This window comes from Microcebus murinus, chromosome 9 (assembly GCF_040939455.1).
Source record: "Microcebus murinus isolate Inina chromosome 9, M.murinus_Inina_mat1.0, whole genome shotgun sequence".
Taxonomy (NCBI): domain Eukaryota; kingdom Metazoa; phylum Chordata; class Mammalia; order Primates; family Cheirogaleidae; genus Microcebus; species Microcebus murinus.
Window position 1 is genome coordinate 54,646,985 of NC_134112.1, and position 14,904 is coordinate 54,661,888.

The following is a 14,904-nucleotide window of genomic DNA, read 5'->3' on the forward strand; positions in this document are numbered from 1 at the left end:
TCTACAGATTTTTGATCTAGATTTTTTTCAAAATTTATCTATCTTGATATATGGAGGTTTAATTCATGGAGGTTAACAGATATATGGAGGTTAACTCCATATATAAGGAGGTTAACATATATCAAGGATATATGGAGGTTAATTTCTGCTTACTATTTCATTGAATCAATATCATAATGTATTTATTCATTTTCTTATTGACTTACTATTAGGAACAATATTGCAGTGAATGATTTTGAACAAATTACTTATGCACAGATGGGAGAATTTCTCTAGAGCAGATGTGGAATTAGTAGGATTGGAATAGTCTGGGAGTTTGGGTATATAAACTTAAACTTCATTAGATACTAACAAATTTATATAAAAAGTGTTATGTACAGACTTATACAGTACTTTCTGTCCACAGACTATAAGGGTTCCTCTTTCTTTAAATTGTCTATACATTTCCCCGAAATTTTTCGCCATATATCTGGAATGACAAATTGTCCAATCTTGTTCTCATTTATATACATTTAAAGAGGTTGGTTAGAAGTGAAAAGAGTGTTGCTTTATTTCTTAAATTGGATTCAGTTCATAATGGCTGATGTGTGAGACATCATGAGACAAACTCAGTGGTTCTCAGTCTTGGCTACACGTTAGATTTACCTGGAAGCTTTCAAAAATCCTAATGTTCAAGCTTCACCCAGATTAATTAAATCAAACTTTCCTTGGGGTGCAGGCAGAGGTGGGAGGGATTTGGATGGAGTTTGAACTGCTCCACCTCCCATCTCAGATCCCCAGGGGATCCCATTAGATGGTCAATATTGAGAGTCACTACTCTTGCATCTGGCTGGTAAGAGAATAAAACTAGACAAGAAAAATATTTGGCTGTAGGGCCATATCTAAAAGTAGGTGGTAAGCTGGAGTTTGATTCTCTGTAGCTTTATCTAGAATACATTAGGCACTCCAGACTATGGCAATGCCTGAGATCACAAACTGAGCAAGTTAGTATGGCTGTAGTTTGGAATAGAACTACAGATTACAAGGGTCAGGATGCAGTCCCTTGAAGGAAATGCAACTTGTGAAGTCCAAATGTGTATTAGGACTCCAGACAAATAGGTTGGTTTTTAGGACTCTAATGCTCACCAGAGATGAAGTGTTTCTAGGACCTGAGACATAAGCCCAGGCAGAAAATTGGGAAAAGGCAATGATAATTTAGAGAAAGGCTTTGCCTGTGTGGATACTGTTTGCTAATAGCAGATAGCAGTAATCTAATTCCAACCCCTTCAGCTGGTTGGTGCCAGCTATAGATGTTCTGCCAGACTTAATTAGGATAGGTTTTGAAAATAAGTTCTTTTTAAATGTGTGGAATATAAGCTTCTAACTATTGCTTAGAGAGAATGGAAAAGTCAGGGATTAACACAAATGCCCCGAGTTATAATGAATGAGGAAAGATTTTGATTTGGTTTATCAATTGTAACATAAGCTATTGATATAAACCAAGGATTTGTATTTAATTAATTACTTTATAACTACATTAAATACCATACTTTACCAAGAGTATCAGAATGTGCTTTAAATATTAAGTAACAAATGTTTATGGAATTTCAGCATATGGTGAAAATAACAAGAGCCATTCTTCATCTTTTTCTCAGTCAATATAATCATTATAGTTTTTTATAGAAAAAAATGAAGTAAAAGACCATTTAGTTTTCCAGCCATGATTAGATGCAAAACTGTAGGAAATTTAAGTACCAAATTATTATTTGTGGACAGGAAGACATTGATGTTAACATATAGTCCACGTAATTACCCCCATGCTCAGGAAAGATTAAGATTTCTAGAATTATAATATAGTTAGAACACCTATGGGCATTTCTTTTAAAAAATAATCATTAGGGCAAATAAAACTAAAGGCACGTAACATGTTTTAAAATTGTCATTGTGCATTCAACTTAAGGCTTAAGATATTAGGATGATGAGATGATTATATGTGTCTTGAAACAAAATATCATCTTGAAAAGTCTTCATCTCCTTCAGTTTGACTGTGTAGTCATCAGTTAAGGTGAATAACCAAGATAACTCTTTCTTTTCTTCCAATTCAGTGCTGAGTACAAGAGAAGGACTAAGTATGTTCAGAAAAGTCTTAATCCTGAGTGGAATCAAACAGTAATTTATAAAAGTATTTCCATGGAACAGGTATGTAATGATTATTTCTAGGTGACAGATTTAGACTAACATAAGTACAGTATTAACACAATTATTCAAAGATTGGGACCGATATAAATTTTGCCATACAAAGAATTGTATAAAATACATGTAAAAAATGTAGCCAATGAAAAGATATAGGTGAAGTTTAAACATAGGGTGAAAATAAATGTGCACATTTTGACAAAGCAGCTAAAAAATAAATGAACAAAATAAGAATACCAGTGGAACATTTTCCATTGATCATTTAAAAATTTAAAATTTTCAATTAGACTAAGCCATATTTGTCATATTTGGGGGGAATATATTTTCAACTGGCTGTATTTGGACTTTCATTAACAGTACAAAGGAAAGAAATAAAATTCAATGAATAGAAATATATTACACTATTAGAAAACATTTTAGGAACCTTTCTCTTCTCTAAATTGAGGCTTAAACTATACAGAGTAAGGCAAAAGGATGACTAGTATAAAGGATTATCACTAAAAGTAAGTGACTCTAGACAACATTTCATCAATCTTCTGAAAATCTACACTTCCTAACTCTGCAGGAGTAACAGAAAATAACTGATAATTTATAACATTGAATTCGGAGTGAAAAAAATAGAACAGGAAGAAGGCATCCACATAAAACAATTTATAAAGCAGTTATCTTTCAAAATGAGGCTTTTATTTTGTCCTCTGGCAAATTAATTTGATTATGAAGTTGAAGCTGGATATAAATTATAATCTGGGTTCTTGAATTTAAAATAAGTTAAACTCATCTACAGAAAGCAGACAATGCTACTATGTTTTTGGGGAATTATTGAAACAAAAAATTTGCAATTTATGAATTTCTTATATTTAAAGTGTATTTAGAAATTGTGCTTTCTATTTTAAAAATGAGGGAGTTAGAACAATAGAAAATGAGTTATGAGTTACCATTTTGCTCACAAAATAATAAGGTCCTTTATAATCAAACTCTAGACTGAACTGTAAAATCACTGAAATTTAAAATAATATTTAATATAAATCCACATAGTTTTAGGTGAAATTTCCAGCATTTTTACATAAATTAAAAGGGTTTAAGGAAGTGAAAATACATGTGTCTATTGTATGAGTGTAGTAAAAATTTGTGATGGAAAGATGGGGTTAATGAGATTTTCATTTGAACTGTAGCTCAAGAAGAAAACACTGGAGGTGACAGTTTGGGATTATGATAGATTTTCTTCCAATGACTTCCTTGGGGAGGTGAGCCTCTGATTTCCTTTCGCTTATTTGCTAACATTGAAAACTACCATATAAAGCATGATGCAAAACATATTTTTTTAAGTTCATAAGAGCCATTTTTGAATAAAAGCCTTTGGCAGGTAGAATTTATTTCCTGATTTACTCTTTGAATAGATGAATAGCAACGCAAGAAATGGTTTTTATTCTACCTCTTGATGTACTTTATAATAATTTATAAAATTAAATATAATTATTTCAATAGGAAGATATATAATCATGCTGTGAGTCCAAATGAGATTTGAGGGTAACAAATTTCTTATAAAATGAGCTGGAATTTTAAGTATGTATTTTCAGGTTCTTTAACTACTCTTCCTCACTGCATGTATGAATGATTTGATGTGACATTTTGTACTGTTATTTATGATTAAGTATCCTGAGAAACATAGAAAAATCTCTCAAATATTTTAAGAAGCAAAAGTAGAAGTAGGAGAAAGCAATAAAAATATTTATATAAATGTGCAAGGAATCAAAGTAACCTAATCATGAAACTAGTAGAGTGATCAAAACTTGTGATTTTTTTGTCTGTTATGTTCAAACAATATATATTTTGTTTAGTGCTCTGCATATAGCAGAAATTATGAATAATGTTTAATATAAAAAATCCCAAACCTACAAAATATGATATCCTTTTGATAGAGACTATAAAATAGTTGTGTAATCGAGTGATAATGAAGACTCGTTTGGTTTTTAAGACTCTGTACATCTCTTTTCACCAAAACCAGACCATTTGACCTTCATCGTTAGGCTCTGTCCTGGTGCAGCCACTTGGACTAATCTTGAACTTAGGTAGGGCTACTCTAAGATACTGTGTTACATCTGACTTCATGTCTCATTTCAGAAAACTGACCTATTGAAGTCCTTCTAATTTATTGTCTTCTTATGTTTACATGAGCCTAGAGCATATATCCATTGGGCTGGTTTCCATTTTGTTATACATTATCAAAGTTAGGATGCCAGCAACTGTACAATGAACTATTATTTGTATACCACTAAGAAAAAAAAAATGCCACCAATTAATCTGTGACACAGTGCTTTCTCATCATTTGTTGTTAGTCATATCCCTATTTCAAATGTGAACTAAGTGTGTTTTAAATTAGAAGAAATAAGTTAGTAATTGCAGATTATCCATTCTTTTCCATTTTGTGACTAAAAGCAAACATTTTTCAAAGTTGCTAGCCAAGTTTAAGACTAGGATGAGTTCTTATAACAGAAAAAAATGTTTTGTTTTATAAAAACATTGACTTGTAACTCTTCCTTTTAACATCATATCCAAATATTTTAGTTAATAGTGAAACACTTTATATAGTTCAATTTAGCCATTTATCAAGCATCTGATATGTGAAAGACATTATTTCCAATGAAAATGAGAAAAGATAAAAATGAGAAAGGTAGCATCATCCTCCTCAAAGATTATACTGTATCCTTTGTTTTATATATCCTTGAATAAATTTTAGATCATAGAAAAAAAGTATCGTAAATTATAGCTTAGTCCATAAATTTCATTGATTTATTGTACTTTATTTTCAGGTATTGATTGATTTATCTAGCACATCTCACCTCGATAACACTCCAAGATGGTATCCTCTCAAAGAACAGACTGAAAGCATTGATCATGGCAAATCCCATTCCAGTCAGAGCAGCCAGCAGTCCCCAAAGCCATCTGTTATCAAAAGCAGAAGCCATGGTATCTTCCCTGACCCATCGAAGGGTAGGAAATATTTCAAGTAGAAAAAGTTTTTTGTCTGTTTGTTCATTCAGTATCTTCTTGAATGCAAATACCTACATATATAATATATATTGAAAGGTTAGATGCTATTGGAAAATATTTAATATAACGTCATGCAAAGAGTGATGGATGGAATCAGGAGAAATTGGCTTTAGTCTTAGATCAGCACATACTTAGGTATATGACTTTGTAATCTTCACTTCTCTGACTCTCCATTTTTCAACCTGTGAAATGGAGGAAGCTGAGCCATATGAGTTATTTGGGTTTATTCCTCTCAAAATCCATGATAACATGGTGTTAGACAATGCAATGGGGTATTTCATTAAAAAAATAAAAAAATCCCTACCAGTTCATAGACTAGACATAATCATCATGACTGTTTATGTACATTCCTTCTAATTGTTTGTATCTCTCTTTGTTTATAAAATATAGTCTTATCCCATAAATATAAGCTTATATGCTCCTTTTAATCTATCATATAAAATTTCCCATGTCATCAAAACAACTTACTTAAGTCTGAAACTTACTTAAGTCTTTTCTAAATATTGGATTCAAGCCAATTTTTTAACTATTATGATTATTTTTCAAATAACAGTGCCATATATTGGGTTTGGCCATAAGCACGGCATTCCCATTGGAATGAGCTTTTCCTTTGGGAGGTTCATTACCACTATCCTACAACAAGCATTAATCCTCATTGTCAGCTGAGTTACTGCCTATATAGGATAACCATGTGGTATCTTATCTAGTTATACTGAACTATATTACATACAATTATATTACATATAATTTTTTTATATTGGACTTGAGTATGCTTCCTTGTCTCTTCTTAGAAAGTACACCAAATTGGAAAGTGGTTCTTTGTACATGAGAAGAGAATGACTCATAAGTGCAAGTGTTCTAGGAGATGGGAAACTGACTCCATATCCCGTAGGCCATTGAATTGAATGGTAAACCTCTGACTACAATGAGTGCTATAAATTATTTATGAATGAGTTTCACAGATGATTTATGGATTCTACTTAGCCATGTCCACTCTACCCTGCTTAACATTCTGCAAGATTGTTAGTATAAAGACCACTCTCTCTATGACTACCTTAGGAAATGAATAATCTATACATTCTCTAAAATTGTTTGAGACAATGATTGTACAATCTCCACATTTAATATGTCCTAGTGACTCACACCCCTTCATCCAAGAACTCACTGTTTTTGCTTAAAACTCCTCCTGTGGCAGTATAACCTATTGTCTCCTCCCTGACCTCTAGTAGAATTAGCAGAGTTACTTGGTGAAAAGAAAAATTAATACAGTCATTACTTGAGGCTACTTAGAATGTATTTCTCCTTGCAAAGTTCTCTCTTCTCATGACTATCATCCTTTTGTTTTTCTTCCCAAAAATTGTTGCCTAAATGCTTAATCACATTTCTGTATGGTGAGCAGTTGCATAAATGAGCCATAAAAGACACAAAATTAACATAAATCTTAGACAGTTTCAAATTATATATAGACCAGGCTTGACAGGAGGAACACTGGAGCAACTTTAACTCATGTTTTACCCTTTTGTAACCAGACATGCAGGTTCCCACCATTGAGAAATCCCATAGTAGTCCTGGTAGCTCAAAATCATCATCCGAAGGCCATCTCCGCTCTCATGGACCATCTCGAAGTCAAAGCAAAACCAGCGTCACTCAGACCCACCTGGAAGACGCAGGGGCTGCCATAGCTGCTGCCGAAGCCGCCGTGCAACAACTCCGCATTCAACCAAGTAAAAGACGCAAATAAATTCCTCAGCATGGCAGCTTAATGTTCATCTGTTGCCTCTCTTTCCTGCTGTCCTTCCCTGTTTGCTTTCTGTTTTTGGCATCCTCTGCTCACTCTGTTCACTGTCCCTTTGTCTGTGTAAGAACAGTATCAATACATAAATATGCTCTTTCTTATTTAGATTTTCTTTTAATTTACATAGACTGAAATAAAACTGGCTGTTTCTCCTTTGTTTCCACCATCCATCCAACCTGGCTCATAGTACTTGGTAGCTGTGTCTGTGATGTTTGCAGGCAAAGCAATGTTGTGTGTCCCTTTTGTGTGCGCTTAAGTATCCTATAGAATACAGAAATTATAAGCATAGGTGGCTGCCAATTTTCCAGGCATTACACCAAAAAAGCACACACATAAGTATTTAGAACAGATTAGCAATGAGATTCTTGTACCCGAAAACACTCAAAAATTTTAGGCAGAAGCGTAATGAGACCAAAAGTCAAGTTCTAGGACCTAAGGGGAGAAGCCATTTCAAGACAGTGCTTAAAAACATTAATAAATTATGCATGTGAAAATGTTATAGCTTTCCATGTGCAAAAATTTCTAGTCTTCTTAAAAATCTGTGAAGAAAATCGTATTTCTTATATTCTCAAAAAATGCATAACATTAATATATGTATCAGCATATGTGATGAGGCATCGTAGCCTCATTAAGGAGCACAATTGGGTCCATTCTGTTGGATCACACTTTGTATATGATAACAGAGATTTTATAGGTTATTTTTTCTCCTAACCATTGGAAATCCTTTGAAAGTCAAAATGTGCTATGTCTAGTAGCTGTAAATCAATTAAAGTATCACAATTTACCCACCTTAACTGCTGTATTTTCATTTCATTTGTAAAAATTTAGTCAATTGATGTAATTGTACAAAAACTTAAGAAGCACAGATATTTCAAAAATGTAGGTGGCCTGTTACTTCTAAGAGGCATTAGCCAGGCAATGGAGATAGATTGTCCCCTGAGTCACCATTTCCAAAGAAACAGCCAGTTTTAATCCCCTTTAGTGCTGTGCATGTGGTGTCATTTTTGGCATTTGAAAACACAACTTATTTAAATAGAGCAAAAGAACACTTCTGTTTGCATGAATAACATTTAAGCTGGTTCCATCTGAGGATACATACTCTGGGTTTCCATTTCACCCACACTGCCACAGCAGCACATAAAAGCGGTCAGTCTAATCATGCCAGGAAGCAGCACAGACACAGCATAGCAGGAGTCCTCCCCATTCAAAGAACTCAGTCTGATAATCTGCCTCCACCAGCCAATGGCAACCAAGACCAAAGCCAGCTAGCCCTCAGGAAGGTGATGTCTGATGGACCAGTCAAGCCAGAAGGAGGTGAGCAGAAAGGCCCTGTTCAAAGCACACAGCAAGAACATCCCCAAATTTAAAGCTCTCATCTTTAATTTTTTAGAGATTGTCTGATAAAATATGTTTATCCACTTTTTAATGTGCTTTTGTGGGCATGGCATTTCAGGACTTCATCATCACCATGTAAGTCCCAAGATCAGTCCCGTAATATATCAACTACAGTGATTTGTATTTTTCTATGCACTGGGCATCTTTTGACTTTTGTTGGGAAATAGATTAACAATACTCATATTGCAGAATGGAATGCATGCTACTAACCTAATCTGTTCAAGCATGACTATAAATATGTTGCATTGTGATAAAAGTTTAAATTGCTCACAGTTCAAGTTAGCATACCAGTTGGAATGTAGATCAGTATTTGTTGCGTATTATTTCAAGTGTAACTTTAAAAAAAAATTTAGTGGATTTTGGAAATTCTTAGAGGAAAGTAAAGGAAAAATTGTTAATGCACTCACTCACCTTTACATGGTGAAAGTTCTCTCTTGATCCTACAAGCAGACATTTTCCACTCGTGTTTCCATAGTTGTTAAGTGTATCAGATGTGTTGGGCATGTGAATCTCCAAGTGCCTGTGTAATAAATAAAGTATCTTTATTTCATTCATAAACTACTGGGTTCTGAGCCATTGTTATCTGATGCAGCTTAAAATGAGTGTGTCAGTTTTTGTTTTTTCATTTGATTTCTTGCAATAGATTCTAGTTACTGCTCCATTGCTAGTGAGAACTGTAATAATAGAACATTTGGGAGAAGAACAAAGTTCCATGCTGGAAACATTATAGATGGAAGATTATTACCAAGTAAAAACATCAGAGCTTACATAAAAATATAAATGATGGGGTTGGGCCACCCTACACAATGCTTCCACTATTTTTCTCTGCCATACCTAATCTACTTTGGTTCCTGGGTAAAGGAAGATAAATTACATGAATTCTTGCTTTGGAGATGTACCTAACCTTGATCCTATAGCTGTGTTCAGAAGGAAAAGCAAATTTACATCTGTCCCCACCCTGACCCCAACATTTGTGGAATTTTCCCCAAGAAAAAGTGCCACTGCCAGTGACAGGAATCAAACTAGATTATAAATTATCTTCAAATTTATTTCAAAACCACATATAAAGTTTTTTTAAAATAAAACCAGGATAGCCTTTGCCCTCCGTAAGTACCTTCCAGCCCTAAAATTCTTGAGTTTATGATTCTATATTTGGCACAAAATGAAAATCAAGCCTTATACTTTTGTATTGCATTTCTCTTTATGCTCATAAAATTGAAAACATTTAATATGCTCTTCCCCAATTCATCAAATATTTGGGGGCAATGTAAGATATATGTGGCAATACAGAGAGAAAACCACTGAGAAATTTCTTAAATTAGCCAGGTAATTTAAAAAAACAATTAGTTTAAATATTAGCATAATTCTGTATATGTGTTAATTCATCCCAGTTTTTAGATTATCACAAAGCACAATTTCCATTTTATTGCTAGCTGCTACTATTTTCTGAAAGTACTTAAAATTCTACCTCTCACTTTTTTCCTTCAAATAAGTTCAGTTGATTTCTCCATGTCATTCACTTTCTTACTTTCTTACTTGAAATTATCAATGTCATAATAAACACCTCCCTGATTTCACATCTTATTTTCATTATTGTGATTTAAGTATTACTATATAATATTTTGTATGATTTTTTTCCTAGATGTGGTTCTTAAATTTACATCAAAATACTTTAATCCTTTTGAATGATGCTCTGATAGATATTCTCATACATTTAAAGTGCTATAATTGAATTAGAAGTCACTCTTTATTGGCATCACAATCAAAAGGAAAACTAGATAACAGCATGCTTTCTTTTTTTTTTTTTTTTTTTTTTTTTGAGACAGAGTCTCCCTTTGTTGCCCAGGCTAGAGTGAGTGCCATGGCGTCAGCCTAGCTCACAGCAACCTCAAACTCCTGGGCTCGAGTGATCCTTCTGCCTCAGCCTCCCGGGTAGCTGGGACTACAGGCATGCGCCACCATGCCCGGCTAATTGTTTTTTATATATATATCAGTTGGCCAATTAATTTCTATTTATAGTAGAGACGGGGTCTCGCTCTTGCTCAGGCTTGTTTTGAACTCCTGACCTTGAGCAATCCGCCCACCTCGGCCTCCCAAGAGCTAGGATTACAGGCGTGAGCCACAGCGCCCGGCCAATAACAGCATGCTTTCTTATTTAGTTTTGTTTTTACTGATAATAAAAAGCCTTGTTTTCTAAAATATAAATCATTTCACTACTACTGTTAGTATACCAATAATATAATTGATCCATGCATTTTGGGAAACACTTAATAGAAAACATACTGTAGGATTAAATTTATGTTGAAGTACAATATAATTTGTTTAAAGCATGAAAAGAAAAATTGGTCAGAGATATAAACATATAAAGAACCAGCAACTTCCTGTTCACTAACAATAGAAATAAGTATTAGTAATAATTGTAAGTGTTTGGTTAAAAGTCTCCCATTTCAAACCTCACAATGGAGTTCATATAATCCCATCTGCATTCTGGAAATAACACTCTGCATTTGAATAGTTCTTCATGTTGTACAGTGTTTTGTCATCCATTTTCTCATTTTATCACACCAAGTGGATGAAGTATTCCAATATTCTTATTCCTGTTTTATGGGTGAGCAATCAGAGAGTCAGAGGGGCAGTTTAGCTGATATGAGAACACACGGCTAGAAATTTTCAGAACTAGCAAATATACCCTTGTCTTGTGACTCCTAGAGTAGCAGCTTTTAAATACATGATCCCCTTTAAAATCGAACTTTCCTGATTTCAATAAAAATAATGTACTTGTTATTTATCACTCGTGTTCTTACAAATGATTAGAGATAGCTAGAAATGATGGCAGAATACAATTTTTACTCTCTCTGCCTACACGATCCTCCTCTCTAAAGGTTGATGATTTAAACCAATGAAAGAAAACCTTCCCACTGCGTAATCCCAGCAAGGCAGAAAGCAGGGTTCTTAGAGAAGGCTATGTGTACATCTGCAGGAATTTCTATCAAGGGTGACAAAATTGTCCCTAAAGAGCTTTTCAGATGTTTTTTGTAAGCTTCTCAGCAGATTTCTGCTTGAACTAGCATAAAATATGGGTCAAGCAAGAATTATAGAGTGAGCCAGAAGGAACTTTTTTGCTCCCTCCGGAGTTTAGTTGCATGCTAGGAAACCTGAAGGGAAAGATTAGACAGATTGTGCCAAATCATCCTGATGCCTAAACAACACTGTTTGTATTTATAAATCTTTGGAAATGTTTTTGTTATTGTTGATTAATTTTATTTTCTTTCCCAAGCCAGTTGGTTTGGTTGAACACAGGCCCTGCCATTTCCAAAGGTGACACCAAGGAGGGAAGAGAGTTTAGAAAGTAGTTTTGATTTTTTGTTTGTTTAAAAACCATACCAAAATCAAAACCAATTAAAGCATTCTTAAAACCTTGAAGATTAATTTAGTTGGCATCTAATACATTACATTTTAAGTACAGTTTGAAAATTCCTGCACTATTTTTGTTCATGCTAAGACTTTGGGGATGAGTTTTAAATTTTAAAAATAGGTAATACAGGCTGGGTAGAAATAGCTCTGCCCCCTGGGTAATAAAACAGGAGCCCCTGAGACAGGTTGGGCAGATTAGGTGAGAAGATGAATCATTCAATAAGTTGTACAAGGGGATTATGATTGTGAGTTCCTTGGTGTGACCGGATTGTAGGAGAAAAGCCTGAAGCTACTTCCACAGATCTCTCCTGGAAATTCCACTTTCAATAAAGCTCATTTGCGGCACCTGTCAAAGAAGAGTTTCATGTCCATGTGTTGCCTTGGCGAACTCTTACCAAGCCATCACTCTGTGGGAGCTGCTCTCTTGGGCAAGTGGTAGGGGGTGGCTGGGTTTGGGAGCGGGCGGGCGCTGGGAGTGGAGGAAATTGTTGTTTACAGTAGCTAATCAGTGCCCCGTTTTCTTCTGGCCTGAAGTAGATGATCACTTCTGCTCAGAAGGAATTTAGCCTTCTCTGTTTCTGAAAAGGACAGGGCCCATAAGATTAAAAAAAAAAAAAAATTGTCAGAGAAATCAGAATGAGTTTATTTGGAAGTGAAGCATTCTTTAACACTGTATGTACGAGGTTAATTAAAACACATTTTACATTCCTCATTGCCATGTGCTTGTGCAAAAAGATTAAACCATTTAAAAAATAAAACTTTGAGCAGTTTAAAATAAAAAGAGAATTGAAACTGTAATGATGTGAACACAGCAAACAGCCAACAAAATCTGAGAGAATCAATTTGGATGATTTCAGCTTTCAAAGTTCTGTGCCTATTTCTCTGGTGGGGAGTAGTTTTTGTTATCTGTAAAAATCAAAATGCTCTTCAAAAGTTTTGTTTCTTGAAAGATTCCATATTTTCTTAGAAGGACTGATTATACATTTTCAAATATTTCTGTAGTCATTTAAATTTATTGCCAGAAATATCTCCACTGTATGTACAGAGTCACAGAGAGCAAATGTGCAACTCTGACCACATGACATTCTCTCTCGTTTATGGACCTTCATTCCTGAAGGTGAATCGACTGACCTGCCATCCATGGGTACTTTTGTTCTTCTCCAGCAGTAGCCATGAGTCTACACCGAGCCATCCACATACTTTGGTCTGGTCCACACTGGGAATTTATATGTTCATTTCATCCGACATGAATAGCAAGACCTACTGGCCCATTTAAATACCAAACTCGGCTTCCACACTGCTATGCCTTAGTCCCATGATCTAGCTATGGGCCTATATAGCGAGGATGGGATTATTAATATGTGATCTAAAAAGAAGAGAAAGGCTTATTACTTAACACACCAAGGTCTCTTAAATACTACTTATTTATGATATGTCTTTACTTTAAAAATAATATCCATGAAACCTAGTTTTAGTTTTTTAAATGCAAATTATTTGACTTTGGGCTTGTGCAAATTATTTTCAAAAAGTTAGTGTATCAGATTATCAGCAGGGAGCAGGACCTGTGGAAATGAGACAGGCAAGTAAATGCCAATGGGGGAAGAAAATGGGAAAATTGATGGAGACACGGTGGGGCATGGGGGCAGTCAGGGTACACCATGAGCATGGGGTGGGGAACTTTCTCGCCTGAGTAGGAGGATCACGGAACCAGGGAGATGCTACCTAAGGAGAGGTGGGGCAATGCCAAAGACACTGTTTGGCTACTTTACAATATTGTCTAAATGCAGGTATCTATCTATCCATGAATTACTTATTTTTCCACTTTTCATCCACATGTATTACATTATGTAAAACCATAATATTTCACCCATTCTCCATTGTGCAAGATGATTTGGGGAGGGGGAGAAACATGGGTATGGGATACAATGAAGGGAATCTTCATGTGTACTGAACAAGACTGTGAAAATATTTTTTAATTTTTATTTTATCACTATGCTGTATGTGTTAATATGTTATTAATCACTGAGAAGCCAAATACAGTGATGGATTTTAAATGAAAACATATTAGAAATATAGAATTTTGATTGGAGTGTTGAGTTTGTTAGAAGTGTGAATAGGAATGACACAGATATAGTCATAGCTTTATATTATATCTTACTGTGGTTTAAAGATACTAAACATTACAATTTATTAATTAAATTGATTATAATTTGAACAGAAACTAATCAAAATATTAGTATCAAAAATCAAACAAGGCAGATAAATGTTTCAGAAACAAATGTTTTATAAACAAAGCATGAGTCTCTTTTTTAAACATATAATAAAGATAGCAAAATACAATTTCTATATTTGTTCTTAAAAAGAACAGAAGTAAAATCTACTTTTCCTCATTGAAACATTTCGAATGCAAAACCACATTATTTCAAGTTCTATAGGTCATATTTTGTTTTTATCTGACTCTTTATGTAAAAATAACAGAATATAGAGAAATTTAGAAAAGGGACATTTTTACAAGTACTTAATTCAAATGTCTTTCTATATAGGTCTATCACATACTTTTAGTTCATTTTAAAGCATTCTCATTGCTAATGACATTTTGTAAAGTAAATAGCTATTGAATCACTATTTTGGCTCCATCCAGTATTAATATACAAGAACATTAGAAAGACTTTATGTGGAGAAAACCCCTTTTTGGAAGAATTTGTATTATTTTATGCCTACCAATTATCATTATTTACTCTAGGTTTCCTTGTACCATAAAATAGTTGGGTTTTTTTGTTTTGTTTTTAAGCAAAGATATAACAGATAAGCAAGCTTTTATTATATATATAATTTGGAATTCAGACCGCATACTTCTAGAGTTGTGAAGTTCTGAGTGAAAAAAGTTCTGAAGAAGCTTAGAGATGATTAAAAAGAATAATAATATCAATAATAAACCTTTTCAAGAAAGGCCACTAACTTTATATTTTTTTCATACAAAAAATAAAATGAAAACTGAAAAGTACCGTAAAATGGTCTTGATGTACATAATTGTTTAAGATGACTGTCAAATAAGTGGAGGCTAATTGGTCTCTTCT

The 14,904-nt window shown here is 34.0% G+C and overlaps 1 protein-coding gene across 5 annotated transcripts in view; it reads left to right on the forward strand.

Moving 5' to 3' along the window:
* The window catches only part of PCLO (piccolo presynaptic cytomatrix protein), a 356,900-nt gene that overhangs the window by 295,484 nt on the left and 46,512 nt on the right, over nt 1-14,904 (forward strand). For 2 of the 5 annotated variants that reach the window (XM_012779513.3, XM_020289802.2), the window contains exons 17-21: nt 2,085-2,178; nt 3,345-3,416; nt 4,983-5,163; nt 6,753-6,947; nt 8,150-8,332. In XM_012779513.3, the coding sequence (XP_012634967.2) occupies nt 2,085-2,178; nt 3,345-3,416; nt 4,983-5,163; nt 6,753-6,947; nt 8,150-8,332 (725 nt within the window). The remainder of the gene's footprint in view (nt 1-2,084; nt 2,179-3,344; nt 3,417-4,982; nt 5,164-6,752; nt 6,948-8,149; nt 8,333-14,904) is intronic. The other 3 variants (XM_076006473.1, XM_076006474.1, XM_012779514.3) reach the window with 3 other exon arrangements.